The 15,582-nt window shown below is 54.8% G+C and overlaps 1 protein-coding gene across 1 annotated transcript in view; it reads right to left on the reverse strand.

Moving 5' to 3' along the window:
• Window positions 1-14,194, reverse strand: part of RASGEF1C (RasGEF domain family member 1C) — a 32,732-nt gene extending 18,538 nt beyond the window's left edge. Inside the window, exons 1-6 of the mRNA XM_088838415.1 lie at window positions 13,927-14,194; window positions 13,154-13,336; window positions 12,863-12,985; window positions 11,584-11,721; window positions 4,288-4,488; window positions 3,316-3,390 (exon numbers count right to left, since the gene is read on the reverse strand). Of these exons, the coding sequence (XP_088694541.1) occupies window positions 3,316-3,390; window positions 4,288-4,488; window positions 11,584-11,721; window positions 12,863-12,985; window positions 13,154-13,336; window positions 13,927-14,160 (954 nt within the window). The 5' untranslated portion in view covers window positions 14,161-14,194. The remainder of the gene's footprint in view (window positions 1-3,315; window positions 3,391-4,287; window positions 4,489-11,583; window positions 11,722-12,862; window positions 12,986-13,153; window positions 13,337-13,926) is intronic.
• Window positions 14,195-15,582: the final 1,388 nt, after the last annotated feature.

Raw genomic sequence — 15,582 nt, forward strand, 5'->3', positions numbered from 1 at the left:
ACTTCATGGGAAATAGATGGGTAAGCAATGGAAACAATGACAGACTTTAGTTTTTTGAGCTCCAAAATCACTGCAGATGCTGACTGCAGCCATGAAATTAAAAGATGCTTGCCCCTTGGAAGAAAAGTTATGACCAACCTGGACAGCATATTAAAAAGCAGAGACATTACTTTGCCAACAAAGGTCCGTCTAGTCAAAGCTTTGGTTTTTTCAGTAGTCATGTATGGATGTGAAAGTTGGACTATAAAGAAAGCTGAGCGCCGAAGAATTGATGCTTGAACTGTGGTGTTGGAGAAGACTCTTGAGAGTCCCTTGGACTGCAAGGAGATCCAACCAGTCCATCCTAAAGGAGATCAGTCCTGGGTGTTCATTGGAAGGACTGATGCTGAAGCTGAAACTGCAATACTTTGGCCACCTGATGTGAAGAACTGACTCATTTGAAAAGACCCTGATGCTGGGAAAGATTGAAGGCAGGAGGAGAAGGGGATGACAGAGGGTGAGAAAGTTGGATGGCATCACCGACTCAATGGACATGAGTCTGAGTAAACTCGGGGAGTTGCTGATGGACAGGGAGGCCTGGTGTGCTGCAGTCCATGTGGTCACAAAGAGTTGGACATGACTGAATGACTGAACTGAGAGAAATTTAAAAAAAAAACAATATCACTCTTCTCATTAATTTTTTGGGAAAATAGAGTTATTTTTCATAAAATATGCAACTTATTAACATATAATAGATCATTATGATTTTGAATAAATATTTTTAAAAGTTATTGGTCTTACTGGCTATTATAATAAATGTTGCTTAGTTGCTAAGTCGTGTCCAACTCTTTGCAATCCCATGGGCTGTAACCCACCCAGCCCCTCTCTCCGTGGGATTTCCCAGGCAAGAATACTGGAGTGGGTTGCCATTTCCTTCTCCAAGGGATCTTCTTGACACAGGGATCAAACCCATGTCTCTTGTTTTGACAGGCAGATTTTTCACTCTGAGCCACAGGAAAGAGCAGTATAATAAACGCAATAAGCTGCCTACACATGAACCTGCAAGTTGGGAACTTTCAAACATGTGAAGGTGTGCTCCAGCGACATCAGACATGAGTGAGTGGCGGCTTGCCCTCCGTCTCCCATTGCTGTTGATCCTTCAGCTCTGCCGTCTCCCGCCTCCTCTCTTTTCTCCCGTCAGTAACCCTTCTTTCCTAGTCACGTGACGCCAGCCCCTGCATGCCAGCTGTTGTACTGTACTGTGATTTTCACAGTCCTGTACTGTAAGATTTAAAATGTTTTCTCTATTTTTGTGTTTTTTATATATTATTTGTGTGAAAAGTATTACAAACGTCTTCCAGCACAGTACTATATAGCCAATTGTGTTACCTGGCTATGTAGGCTAACTTTGCTGGACTTACCAACGTGCTCTCAAAATGGAAGTCATTCATATGCAGGGAACTTTCTGTAATTAATCTACATAACCAAAAGCTCTTTGGGGTCCTCCATAATTTTTAAGACTAAAAGCTGTCCTGGGACTAAACCACTTGAGAACTGATGCTCTAGAAAAAAATGTACATACATAGGAAATGTATAAGAATGTTCATAGCAGCAATATCTGTAATAGCTAAGAGGCTAGAACACAGACATATTCATTTACAGTAGAGTGGGTAAACAATCACGATGTTTTTCACAATAAACAATAATAGTTGGAAATGGCCCAAGCCCCAAACAAAACGGAAAAACAACCCACTAAGAGCAGCAAAGTCTCCTCTGCACTCCTGCTCCCAGGTCCATGATGAACCCCTCAGAGTACCGGTGTTCCCAGAGCCTGTCCACACATATGTACTGGCAGATGTGTATTATGCGTCCTCCTTCATTACACAGGTGGTCACATGCTCTTTGTCACTGCTCGTCACTTTGTCGTCTCTCAACAATGGATCTTTGGCAAATATTCCATTCTTGCTGTGTCCTGTGCTTAGTCATTCAGTCGTGCCCGATTCCTGGCGACCCCATGGATTGCAGCCCACCAGGTTCCTCTGCCCATGGGGATTCTCCAGGCCAGAATACTGGAGTGGGTTGCCATGCCCTCCTCCAGGGGATCTTCCCAACCCAGGGATCGAGCCCAGGTCTCCTTCATCACAGGCAGATTCTTTACCATCTCAGCCACCAGGGAGGCCCAAGAAAGTGTTAGCCATGTCCAACTCTTTGCAACCCCATGGACCATAGCCTGCCAGGCTCCTCTGTCCATGTAATTGTCTAGGCAAGAACACTGGAGTGGGTTGCTGTTCCCATCTCCAGGGGATCTTCCCAACACAGGGACTGAACCCAGATCTCCTGCACTGCCGGCAGATTCTTTACTGTCTGAGCCACCAAAGATGCCATGCAAATGTCCTTCATTCCATTCTGACAGATGCTCTTATTCTAATAGCTGCATAGCCTTCTATGTATGGATGTATTACAATATTTAATCGAGTCCCCGTGGGTGGTAAGGTAGTTTGCTTCCAGCTTTTGGTCATAAAACACAGAAAAATATCCCAGATATTGTGTGTGTACCTGTAGGATAAATTGCTAGGTGCGAAAAGTTGGGGTCCAGAGTGTACATTTCAAGTGTTGATTCTAATGTCATGCTGCTCTTCAAAGTGGCTGTGCCAATTTCACCCCCTACCAGCTGTTTGTGAGACTGTCCCTTTCCCTACACACACACCCCTCCCCAAATCTCTGCTTATCCTGGAGGCGAAATGGAATTGTACATTTAGTTTGCACTTCTTTTATTAGGTGCCAGGGAAGAAGACACAATATTTCCCGTTCTGCTTCAGATTTAACTCGTTGATAAACACCAAGTAGACTGACGGATGGGCTCTCAGAGAGAGGGGCAGGTTCTGACATTCGGTGTGTAATCCGCCTTCAGAGGGAAGAGCCTGTGACCTGAACTGCTGGACGGCATGCATCGGCCTGCGTTCCCCAAGTGGCCACTAGAGGGCATCGGCGCCCACCACAACACACCGGGAGGGCACATGGGGTCTCGTAGTGGCCTTGGTGTGAACCTTCACCCTCTGACCCACCCAGGGCTTTAGATCATGGAGTGCCCCCGACCCTTGCTGGGTGGCTGACCCTGTCAGGCTCGTCCCTCCCTCCCAGGCTTTCCTGGGACTCAGGGCTGCTGGGATGTGCCAGCCTTAGGCTAGGGGCACGGGTGGAATTAGCACGTCCCCTCCAAAGCCATGGACTCTGTTCCGGGCCCCTCTGGAGCTGGCTGAGCTGGTGCTCTGGGAATCCCACAGAGGGACTCGTGGGTAGGGGCCTGCCTGGACAGTCCGTCCATGGGCCTTCTACCTTTGTGCTGGCCAGAGGGTCCTTGTTCACAAAAGCCTGGACAAACTCCTCAGGTCCGATGTGCCGCAGCTGTTCCTGCACCAGAGAGAGAAGAGGAGTCAGGAAAAGGAGAAAGGGATGTCCACGGGGCGCCCGGCATGGGCCTGCCGCCCTTCTCACGGGGGCTCCACAGCCCTGTTCCGGGCTGTCACAGCGCTCAGCGCCATCCTGAAGCTGCCAGCCCCTCCCTCCTCTGCCCAGGGACTGCTGCTGTTCACGGGGGCAGGGGCAGCGTCTCCATAGGGAGTGCTTGTGGGGGGAGATACCTAGGAAACCAGGCTCAAAACTGGGTCATCGCAATGACCTCCCTCCAGGGTAGCCTAGGGGATAAGAGCACGGGGTCTGGGTCAGAAACGAATCCTGGCTCTGTTCCTCCTGCTGTGTGACTTGTGGCAAATCACTTAAACGAAAGCTCTGGGCTTTAGCTTCATTTGTGAAAAGAGAATACTAACAACACCTACCTGGCCAGGTGGTGGGAAGATGAAATGAGACAGTGAATATAAGTCTTGACCGTAAAGGCTGTTTGTGCTTCTCTGGAAAGCTGGGGTGGGTGCAGTGGCTGTGTGAGTCATGGATGGGGAAAACTGAGACCTGGGTGGGAAGGTGCTAGCCGTGGAGCTGATTACACGTCCGGTGGTGTCAGAGCCAGGATCTGAACTTCGTTCCTCTGTCTGAGGCCTGGACTCAGACAGGCCAGAGGTCAAAGTTAGGCAAGGTTGGTACCTGCAGCCCTTCTATTCCTCTCCCCAGGCGTGGGGAGAGACTGCTCCAGAGTCAGGGCCCTCTACAGATGCCGGGGTGGCCCTGAAGGGATGGGCTCAGACCCAGGGTCAGGCTGAGACTAGGTGTGGGACCAGATGGGGGAGGGGTGGCTGGCGACACTCAGCCTTCCAGGCTCCGGGTCTGGGTGGAGGGTGGCACAGGCCTGCTCACCAGCTCCACGTGCGTCAGCTGCTGAGCCAGCATGTAGGGGTCATTGCAGATGCCAAGGAGCTCCCTGTGGACGGAGGCTGGAGGCTTGGTCCTGTAGGAGACTGGCCTGTCGGTGCCCAGCAGACTTTCCGGCCCCTGGCCCAGAGCTGCCAGCTTCTGGTGCAGAGCCTGCAGGAGCTGATGCATCCTCTTTCTGTACGCCTGGAGTGGGGCAGAGACGCGCTCAGGCCGGGAAACCTGCCTCCGCATAGCAGTGTCTGAGACAGGAAGTCTTCCCAGCTGACATGGATGGGCTACTCCTAGGTGTACCTACTGTACCAGGACCCAACTCAGGACAGGCTGGGGTTGGGGCTCACAGGCAAAGCTGGCTGCAGCAAAGGCTGCAGGATAGCCAGTGGAAGCCGAGTAGAACACACCTCGGGGAGGATGACTGGGGTGCAGAGCTGCCCGAGTTGTCCAGGTGGGGCGGTCACTGCCAGGGAGTGGCAGAAGAGAGGCATGGGACGGGCTCGTCCCTGGATGCTAGCCTTTTGCTTGGCTTTAATAGGTGTCCCTTCCTGTCTCCCGGGCCTAGCTTAGAGAGGCCTTCCTTGCCCAGCCTTGCTGTCCATCCTCTGCCCTGGGCACTCTTCTCCAGCTCACCATACATGACTTCCTTGTGGGACCAATGTAGGAGATGACTGCAGTTGTTTACTGCCCTGCAGTGATAGCTCAGTGAGAGCAGGGAATCTCAGTTGACCTCTGTTAGAGCTCTGGGCATGCAGTGGACACTTGATAACCATTTACTGTAGCAACAGGGCCCCTCGCCATGCAGCTCAGATGCCCTGGGCTTGGTGCAGGGACCACCCTCCCACCCCACAGCGAAACCAATTATTGCCCCTCAGAGACCCCTATTTCCAAGGAAGGCACATCAGACTAGCTGGGTTTATGGAGGAAGATGTCCTCACCTTCCCAAAGGGCTGTCAATAACCCACAGAACAGGCCCCCAATCTGTCAGCAAATGGCCACCCCAGAGGTGGATTCAACCCCCTCGAGCCAGGAGCTGGCCTGGGAGCAGCAGTGGGCATCTGGGGTCTGGACTCTTGGCAGCAAAAAGGTGTCAGGCAGGCAGGTGGGGTTTCCAGTGGGGCCTGGTCCCAGATGCCTCAGGAGAAGGTGGTGACTGGTCAGCACCGCCAGGTAATTTCTGATAGGAAAAATGCACGTTCTTCATCGTGTGTAGATCCCAGAGGCATTTTGCAGGTGGGCAACAGGGTGCAGGGCTTGTCTGGGGACCTCAGTAGTTCCTTAAGTCTCTGATGGGGCTCGGAGGAGCACTGAGGACGACCACTGTTGGTGCCGAACCTCTGGAGATGGAGATGATGTCCCCACACTCTGTGAAAGTGCTTCTCTGTGGAGTGACCAAGACAGCTTTGGTAGAGCCCCCAGGACACAGGGAGCCGGATCCTGAACGCAAACCCTGACTCCCAGAGTCGTGAGGGACAGACCGAGAAGGTAGCCAGTGTGTGGGTGACCTGAGGTCTGACTTCCCTTTGTTGCTGGTGGGAGGAACACCCGCCTCTCAGCTTGAAAGTGAAAGTTGCTCAGTCGTGTCTGACTCTTTGTGACCCCATGGACTATATAGTCCATGGAATTCTCCAGGCCAGAATACTGGAGTGGTTCCCTCCTCCAGGGGATCTTCCCAACTGAGGGGTCGAAGCCAGGTCTCCCACATTGCAGGCAGATTCTTTACCAGCTGAGCCACAAGGGAAGCCCAAGAATACTGGAGTGGGTAGCCTATCCCTTCTCCTCCAGGGGATCTTCCCAACCCAGGGATTGAACCGGGGTCTCCGGCATTGCAGGCGGATTCTTTACCAGCTGAGCTGTCAGGGCTGTATCCCAAAGTATGCTGACCACACATGCTGCCTCCCAGGTTTTCATTTGAGTGCCAGGAAGACAGCGAGTCAGGTCCAGCCAGAGTCAGCCCCAGTGACACACATCGCTCAGCAGTGAGCCCCTACACCGCCACCCGCCCCTCATGTCTCTGCTACTTAGTCTGGAGGGGCTACACTGGATGTCGAGTTCCTGCATCTCCCACTCAGCCTTCCACCACCCCACCTGACTGCACTCTCATCACCAGGCTGACTCTCGCTGTCACCGAGGACCTCCTGTCATGAGAGCCAGGTGGTCGTTTCTCAGGCAGCGTCTGCCTCAGCTCCCCAGCTCTCCTGCCCTGGGCTGTCTGCGGGCTCGCTGGTCTGCCCTGTGGCTGCATGCCGAGTTCCTCCTGCCTCGTCTCCTGCTGTCTCGATCATCCTGTATACTTTACTCCTGGGTTTTCTGGCTCATCTCCAACGTGTCGTTTACTGTGGACAGCGTGTGGACAGTGTTCTCCTCTGATCTCCAGAGCCGCAGGGGCAAGGGGCTACCCAGACCAGACACATGCCATCAGAAGTCACGCTGTCCTCCGCAGGGCTGCCTGCTCCGCCCGCTCCCTGTCTCAGGCTCCTGGCTTGGAGCCATCCTCAAACCACCATCTCCCTCAGGCCGCTCCAGACCACCAGCAGCCCTCTTGATTTTGCCTGCTTACGTCTCTGTGTCTTCCACCACAGTGTATGTGGTGTGGGCCACAGTCATTTCCCTGGTGGCTGCAGTCGCAGCCACCTCGGTGGGCCCCGTGCATTCCCGCCAGCCTCTGTCCACTCCACCCTGCCACAAGAGCGTTCTGTTCCGAACACTCATCTAACCACCGCACCCTCCTTTCCTAAACTGCTGCAAAGACAAAAGCCTGGCATGGCTCGGGGGTCCTGAGGTCAGCTCTGGCTGCGCTTAGTGGCCGCCATGCAGCCCTTGCTCCCCATCTCCATGCTCCAGACACAGGCCACCGCCACCCCTCTGAGCTGCTGTCTCTTCTGTCCCGCAGCCACGGCAGGACCTGTAGCCTTCTTCCTCCGAGCTCCGTCCCCTTCCTTCACAGTCCTTGCCCAAGCCTCTCACTGGAGTACCAGCTCCATGAAGGTCACACCTGGTCTGTCTTTGCTGGTGCCCAGAATGAACAGGAGGGACCCACACACATTAGCGGATGGGACAAACCTGGCCTCCACCTGCCTCCCGTCAATCAGCCTCTCCAGGGCAGACTGCAGATCCTACTGAAGTCAAGGACGAAGTGCGTCTGTGCCTATAGTTTGATAGAACCGCGCACTGCCCCTATTTTTAAAAATATGCAAACAATGTAGCAGGGCTTGTTTCTATAGAACCAATAACCACTCCAAATTGCCACTGACTGTGTGCTAATTCATTTAAAAATTTTCTAGTGGTGTTAACCTCAAGCTTTTCTGTTGGTTTTTTTTTTTTTTTTTTGGTGAATCTGAATGGGGGGAGGGGATTTGACCTTCTCTTTGACCTTGCCTCGTTTGCTCAGTGATCTCTACACCTTGTGGACGCAGGCTGCGTGATCTTGGTGAATGCAGGCAGGCCCGGGGACCCACCCCCGAGAGAGCCCAGGTGCTCCTCGTCGCTGTCGGGGCCTCCCTCTGGAGCGCCGGCCGCCGTGCCGCCTCAGCTCCCCAGTGGGAGGACGGGCCGGACTCTGTTCTCTGTCGTTCTCAGTTGTCAGAGTGCCACCCGCTGCGGGCAGAGCCGGCTGTCAGCGTGGAGGTTGCCGTCGCAGGGCGGCCTGGGTGAGGGGCAGCGCTCTCCTAGTACTTCCAAGTTCTCCTGGACCCAGCGTTTTGTGTTTAGGGTCACTTTCCATCCAGACAAGTAAAGACCCTTGTTTTCTAAAGTTCCTGAAAGCTCCCTCCTGAGCGGGCCTGTGGCCGATGTCCAACAGCACAGGCAGGCGCTCTGCACCATCGACAGCTTGTTCTCTAAGCGGGCGGGCCGCCACCCCTGCCCCCGGGGAGCCAGCAGACAGCCAGTCTCCTGAGGGACCCAGTGCGTGTGGCCAGGGCACTGCTCTTCCCTGCCCTGTCTCTCTCAGCAGGTCTCTGACCCTCTAGGCCTCCTTGGGGCCCCCCAGTCTCTTTCAGCTTCGGCATCACCAAAAGGTGACACTGCTGGGCTTCTTGAGGTGAAACGGCTGAGCCCAACCTCTAGGCAGGGCACGGGAGCCACCGTCTAAGGCAGGGTCTCCTGCCCAGCAGAGGGGGGCCTGAGGCCGGAGCAGCTCAGACTCCACAGGCATGGACAGGGCCTCCTCAGAGCCCCTCCAGCCCCTTGTCCCCGGCTACTGAGAGGTGGTGGGCAGCACAGGGAGAACGCGAGGCCTCCAGGAGACAGCAGGGAGTCAGGCAGAAAGAGAAACGTGTCAGTTTTCACAGCCACTTTGACAGGAGAGCCCGCTCCCCACTGGCCTCCTTCATATTCCTGAACAGTGCGGTTTTCCTCACCATCCTGCGAGGGAGGGATTATCATTGTCCCTGTTACAGAAGATAATTCCGGGCCCAGAGGGGTTAGGTAACTGCCCCAAGACACACACGTTCTGAAAACACTCGTGCTTTCCCCACTGTTCTGTGCGCTACACTTCATATCATTTGATCCTGTCATCTCTGTGTAAGAAATCTTTTACAAGATGATTCCGAAATGCTTTTGGAGCAAAATATATAATGTCTGTAATTAAAAAAAAAAAACATTTGGAGGGAGGGGGAAGTGTGTGAAAGGAGAGAAGAAACGAGTTTGGCCAAATAGAACTGATGCTAAAGTTGAAACTCCAGTACTTTGGCCACCTCATGCGACGAGTTGACTCACTGGAAAAGACTCTGATGCTGGGAGGGATTGGGGGTGGGAGGAGACGGGGACGACAGAGAATGAGATGGCTGGATGGCATCACCGACTCGATGGACATGAGTTTGAGTGAACTCCGGGAGTTGGTGATGGACAGGGAGGCCTGGCGTGCTGCGATTCATGGGGTCGCAAAGCGTTGGACACGACCGAGCGAACTGAACTGAATGAATCTAGGCGATAAGCACACAGGACTTCATCGTTACTACTATCTATATTTGTATATGTGTGAAAAGTTCCATAACGAAGTTTCATAAAAGTTAAAAATAATCCCCATGTGCCTGAGTTTTGGAAAGAATTTGTTCCTCATCATAGCTTACGTTTACCAAGTGCTGAAATGCAAGCACAGGTGACTGCAGGGACTCTGCCTCAGACTTGTGTGGTGGGAGTAGTTATAATCTCCATTTGACTGATGAGGAGATTGAAATTTGGAGAGGGGAAGCACCTTGCCCAAAGTCACACAGCTGTAGGCTCAGAAGGTCTGACCCTGACTTCAGGTTCTGAGTCCCATGGGTCCTGACTTACCAGTTTGGTTCAGAGCTTACCAACTCCTTTCTCAGCTGAGACTGTGCCTGTGCTGGGAAGGGAGCAGCCTGCAGGCTGCCCGAAGCATCAGAAAAGGGAAGCAACGTCTACCGCACATCCCCTGGGAGTAAGCGCTTTCTGGAGAGGGGTGATGTGGGACTCACAAAGACGGATGGGGCATCCCTTGCCTATGCCTGGCTGGGTGGCAAGGGGACTAGGGAATCTCGGCTCTGGTTTACATCACTTAGCATACCTAACTGGATTCCACGGGAAGGGATGAAAAATTCCCTAAATGAGTTACTTCAGCTCTTGAAAATCCACACCCGGTGGATGACTGCTTTTGACAGCCCATTCATAGGTCTCGGCTGTGTCTTATTTTCATCCACTCAGTGGTTAGAAAAGATTTCCCAGCAGATTCTTGAGGGTGTAGTGAGGAGGCCCTGCTTCTCTAAGAAACAAGCCCAGGACTTACACCTGTCCCAACCCCCTGTGGCCAGAATGGCAGGGTCTGCCTCTGAAATGGCTCTGCCAATGGCAGAGGCAGGCCTGACAAGGGCAGATAATCCATTTTGTCAACGGCTTAGACTTTACACTGCTTGAAGGCCTACTGTCAGGGGGTGGAGATAAAGCAGAGGACTGGGCTCTCACCCCCCTACAAACCCTCTACTCCATCCATCCATCCATCCATTTACCATCTCTGTACCCATCTATTTTCCATCCATCTGTGATGCCCACCTCCCCTTTTATAACGTCACCCACAGAGCCACCAACTCATTTATCTACCCTTCCTCCCTGCATTCCAACACTTGTCCTCATCCCTCCACCCCCCACCCCCCTTCCCATCCGTGTTCTCACCCAGCCACCCACCCCCCATTCACCCTCCCCCCATTCACCCACCCCCCATTCACCCACCCCCCATTCACCCACCCTCCCATTCACCCACCCCCCATTCACCCACCCTCCCATTCACCCACCCCCCATTCACCCACCCTCCCATCCATCTGTCCACCCATCGACCCACGCACCAGTTAACATTTCTGCCTTTCGCCTTCACGTCTTTCCATCAGTCTTCCACAGCCACTTATCCTATTAATCTCCCTGCCTACCCAACCGCCCAAACAACTCTCTTCCTGCCTCCACTCACCCATCAAAGTAGCCAACTATGTAGCAAACCAGTCAGCATTTCCCCTTCCTGCTTCCTTCTCCTAATCCTTCCAGTCCTGGAGACTTCCCTGAACCTGTTTCCTGCTGCACCTAAGCCAAGTGTCATAATCAATCCCCAGATGGATCAAGGGATGCAGAGGAGGAGATGACCTTCAGCTCATCAAGCTGTCAGAACAACTAACTCGCCTGCTCTGTTTCTGAATCAACCCCAGGGCAGGGCCTCCCTTTCTGAGCCTCATTAGGCCTTGGACTTTGCAGCTTCCTGTTGCTCAGCCTGCCTTAGAAGTTTTCCTTTGGCTCTTGCTGGCTCTGGGTTCAGACCCACTGTGGGGCTAACAACTTGCCACATTTGGTTTCCTCCCAATACAAGCGACAAGCACTCCCCCCTCAGTGTTCTCACCCCAATCCTGGGAGGTAGGGAGTGTTGTTCCTCTTTCACCTTTAAGTGCCTTCCCCAGAGTAATGGAGCTGGGGCACGGTGTGGGGTGCAGAGGCACCTGATGCCCAGTACACAGGCTGCCTCCCAAGCTACTGGGGAAGAGGTTTCTGCCATGCCAGGCTGCTGGGTCACTGACCTGACCAGGCAGCTATAAGAGCCCTTTGCTTGCCATCTGATGAGACCAGGATGGGAGAGAGCTCAAGAGCCCAGGTCCAGATCTGGAGGCCTGATTTCCCTGCCAGCTCTGCCAGTGCCCGATTCTCTGATGGGGCAGGAAGGGGCTGATTTCAGAGGGGCCCAGGGTGTGGGTGTGGAGATGCGGGCCCAGAGGCCAGCCTGGGAACAGGCTCAGGTCCCAGGTGTGAGGGTGGGGACAGGTTGAAACGACTCTGGCCTGGCTTGCCCACCTCGTCACAGGGGGCGATGCGGCCCACCACGTCCTTCAGGTGACCGATGGCTGACTCCTCCTGGAAGTCCTGCGGAAATGTCTCTGTCCATTCAGCCAACAACTGGAGCAGTTTGGGGCCAAACTTCCGGACCCGGGCCTGCAAGGCAAGCCAAGGGTCGTCTGCATTTGGTGAGGGCTGCTTGGGAGGTGGGGGGTCACAGCAGCCCTGCCTCAGCCACTCCCTGTGTGCGTGGGCTGCCCGAGGGCAGCAGCGATGGCTGGGGGGAGGTTGGCCTCTCCTTCCTCTGTCCCAGGAGACAGACGGGGCATGGGGGCTGACCACGGAGAGCGGAGGGGGTGGACCCGTGTTTGGAATGGGGGTCATCTCCCACGCATAACCGCCAGCCCTCCTATCCCCCTTTCTCTGCTGCCAGCATCTCAGTTTGCTGTGGGGGACCCCTCTCCCTCATTTCCAGCTGGCCCTACCCCAGGGCCTCAGGAACACCCCAGACCAGTGCTGGCCAGTCAGGGCATGGCATTGGCCCACAGAGGGGCATGCTGCCTAATTAGGCTAAGCCAACGAGATCACGATCTTTATTGGAATCCTCTTTCCATAGGATTGGGAAGGGTAGACCAGGACCCTGGACCTGCGGAGGCCACCTGTCACCAGGCAGAGAATGTGCCTTAGCAAGAGAGAGGCTGGCCCAGAGGAAAACAAAGCAAGGGGTGTTAGGGAGAAAGTCCACTTGATGTTTGAGCCCCTGGAGCCAGCAGTAGCTCGAGACTGCAGTTATGTGAGCCAGTGAAGTCCCTTGGCCTTAGGTCAGTTGAAATCAGGTTTCTGTCACTGGACAGTGGGTCCCTACTGACTCATGTATAAATAGACAGTCGCAGCCCATGGGATACAGCGAGGGATGGAGGAAAGGAAGTGGGGCGCTGAGGGAAGGCGGAGCCATCAGCGGACCCGCAGAAGAAAGGATGGAACAGAAGATGCAGGGGGCAGGCAGCGCAGCAGGCACTGCAGGGCCACCCCCGGCCACAGATGGGGCTCTCCTCGTGATCCTCTGGGGGCCCAGGTCTGGGCTGTGTGAGCCTGGGGGCTCCCATAAGACCCTGGAAAACAGCATTGGGGTTAAAGATTCTGACTTTGCCCCCTTCTGGCTCTGGGCTTCAGACAAGTCAGAAACCCCTGGCAGGTGAATAGGGGCAGTCTCTGCCTATCCAAGATATTGATTCACAAGAGCACGTCAGGGGAGGGCAGCACGCTCGGGGGCCCGCTCCCCTGCCCCGCCTCTCACCTTGTCCAGCACTGGCTTGTCCAGCTGCTGCTGCTCAATGCACAAGTGGCAGACCCGGGCCAGGAGCTCCTGAGGCTCGATGAAGAGGCGAGAGCTCAGCAGGAAGGTGAAGATGTAGGCTTTCTGGGGGACACAGGAGACAGGCAGCACATGCTCACATGGCCCGGGAGGATGTGCCTCCTAGCCCCTGCACCCCCAGGCCCAGCCAGCCCCAGCTCTGCTGTCTCCCCCGGGCATGGTAGAACAGAGCCCATTTTACTACCCCTCCTCCCCACTGGGTGGATCACCCACCTCAGGGTAGTAGTCGGCGGTGGGCACCAGGTGCTGGATCAGGGTGTCCAGGGAGGCTGAGGACGGAGCTCCACCCAGGAGGGGCTGCCCAGCCTGCTCGCCATCCGTGGGCTCAGTGGGGGGTGGGCCGAGCCTGCCTGGGGTGACCATGTCTGATGCGCTGAGTGTCTGGGGCATGCCCACCTGCAACGGCAAGGTGGCAGTTGGATCTGCTGGTCCCCCAGGATCCCTGGCTGGGCAGGCCCTGCCTCCCACAGGCACTTCTGTGCCCACTCGAGCCCAGTGATAACTTCCTGGGAGGTCTGCCAGGGATGGCAGCCCCCCGGGCCACTGCATCCCCCAGGAGGCATCTCTGTTTCATTGTCAGTCCTGGCCATTTAGGGATTGACTGCTTCCAGTGTCGAGTCTTACAGTGAAGGTTGGTTTTGACCAGGCTTAGACAGTCAGCATATTTGCCGTGCTGTTGGCCACAAGAATGAATCAGAGGTCGACCTGATCCTAACTAGAGGGTCCAGATGCAATCCTAGAACTTGTGTGGCCCTTGAAAGCTCTCTCCCCTAGGTCCCTGAGCTGATGCAATGGCACTGTTGGGACCATCTTGTCCCTCCAGGAGCCAGGAAAGCACGTCCCTGAGTTCAGTGGCTGAGGCCTGGATCCTGCTGTGCCTGAAGCTGCTCTGTAGACTGCTCCGTAACATGACTGTGTTTGAGCTTCTCTCAGGTGCAGCCTCCACAGCTTGGCCTTCCAGGTCTTTGCGATGAGAACCCACTGACCTGTCCAGGTGTCTGCTCCTGCAGGAAGGCTTTCCCATTATCTTCAATCCTCCATTCCCTCTGGACATGGCTGAAAGCTTCCCTGCAATGACCCCATCCAGGCTGGGCCTGACTTCTGGTGGACATCAGAAGCCTCTCCTTGTCAGCACTGCAGAGTGCTTGGGGTGCAGCCAGCACCCGGTGCAAAGAAAAGTCTCCAGCCAGACCTCCTTCAGGTGGGGCCAGAATGGGCATGTCTTCTGATCCAGTACTAGGTCAAGGGCCCGGCCTGCAGCAGGGGCCCATCCATGAGAGTGCAGTGGACAGTGCTTCCTCTCTCAGGCTCTACATATATCCCTGTTAACCAGTCTTCCTGAATGAAGTCTTTGGGGCAGATGTGGCAACAAGTCCTGGCCAAGCCTGTGACTGATTAACCATCCCCCATGTGACATTCAAGTTGTCCCCACAGTCTTAACTGTGGAGTCCTGCAGGCTCACTCCAGGGGCCTTCCAGGGATTCATCTCCCCATCACCCTGCTCACCTTACCCCGGACACCCCCATGGCAGACCCTGGCCCCAGCCTGTTTCTGACTTCTTCTGTCCTCTGGGTGACCTGGCCCTGAAAGTAGAGACAGAAGGACTTAGAGAGTCCAAGCTGAGGTTAGGTACCAGAAGGAGCCCCACAGAGGGCTGTCCTATGGGCACACGGTATGGGGGTACAGGGAATGGGGGTGTGGGAACCAGTGGAGACAGCAGCCTGGGCAGCCCCAGCTTTATTTCACCTTTCCAGCAAAGTTGTAAGTGTCCGGTTTTCAGCTGATGAAACTAAACATTTCACCAAATTGTCTCCTGTCCCTCAGTGGGCAAGCGGCTGCACATGTGGACATACGGGGACTGCCAGTGCTCAATGGGGTATGCTGGTCAGCTCTGGGGTGGGTGCCACTCTGCCCCTCATGCAAAGCCCGAAACTGGAGCCCAGTTCCACTAGATATTAATAGAACCCTTTTGAGGCCAGCAAGGTTTGCTTTCTCCTGCCAGACACCTGGGATCTTCTCCCTGTAACCTGTTCCAAATCCCAATTACAATGACATCTCTGGCTCCTGGGTGGCCAGTCTACAAGACCCATTCTGCTGCTCCCACCCCCAGCACTGGTTGTTGGCATAAAAAGGCTGCCATAAATGGAACTCTGAAGAATCCGTGGAAGAAATGTGTGCAGCTGGCCAGTGCATGTCCAGGGGACAGGAGAAGAGATGCTCTTTCAAGCATCCTTTCCTGAGTGGGCACTGGGTGTGGCCTGACCAAGGGGACAGAGGGAGAGGACACTCCTAAAAGTGACCCTGAAAAGTGCCTTTGTGCCCTGAGAACAGGAGGAGACTCTCTCTTGCGTTGATGGAGAGGAGCTGGCCAGAGTAGTACACAAAGCACTCAGCACAGTACCGGGCATGGAGAAGAAAGGACCACCGGGGTCAGTCCTCCCCACGGGCACTCACCACCTGCAAGGGCCTAGGACACAGTGTGAGCAGTGATTGCAAATGCTAATGGAGGTCTGTGCCAGAGAGCCTTGTCAGCAGTACTCCTGTGCTTCACCAGCTTGTCCAAGCTGGCTGTGGCCTAAGGCCCTCTACCCTGCTCGTCCAGCTTTGTGGCCGGTGCTCCTGGAACCAGCGATCAGTAGCTG

The sequence above is a fragment of the Moschus berezovskii genome, chromosome 8, assembly GCF_049115385.1.
Source record: "Moschus berezovskii isolate FMDL1 chromosome 8, NW_MosBer_1.0, whole genome shotgun sequence".
Taxonomy (NCBI): Eukaryota; Metazoa; Chordata; class Mammalia; order Artiodactyla; family Moschidae; genus Moschus; species Moschus berezovskii.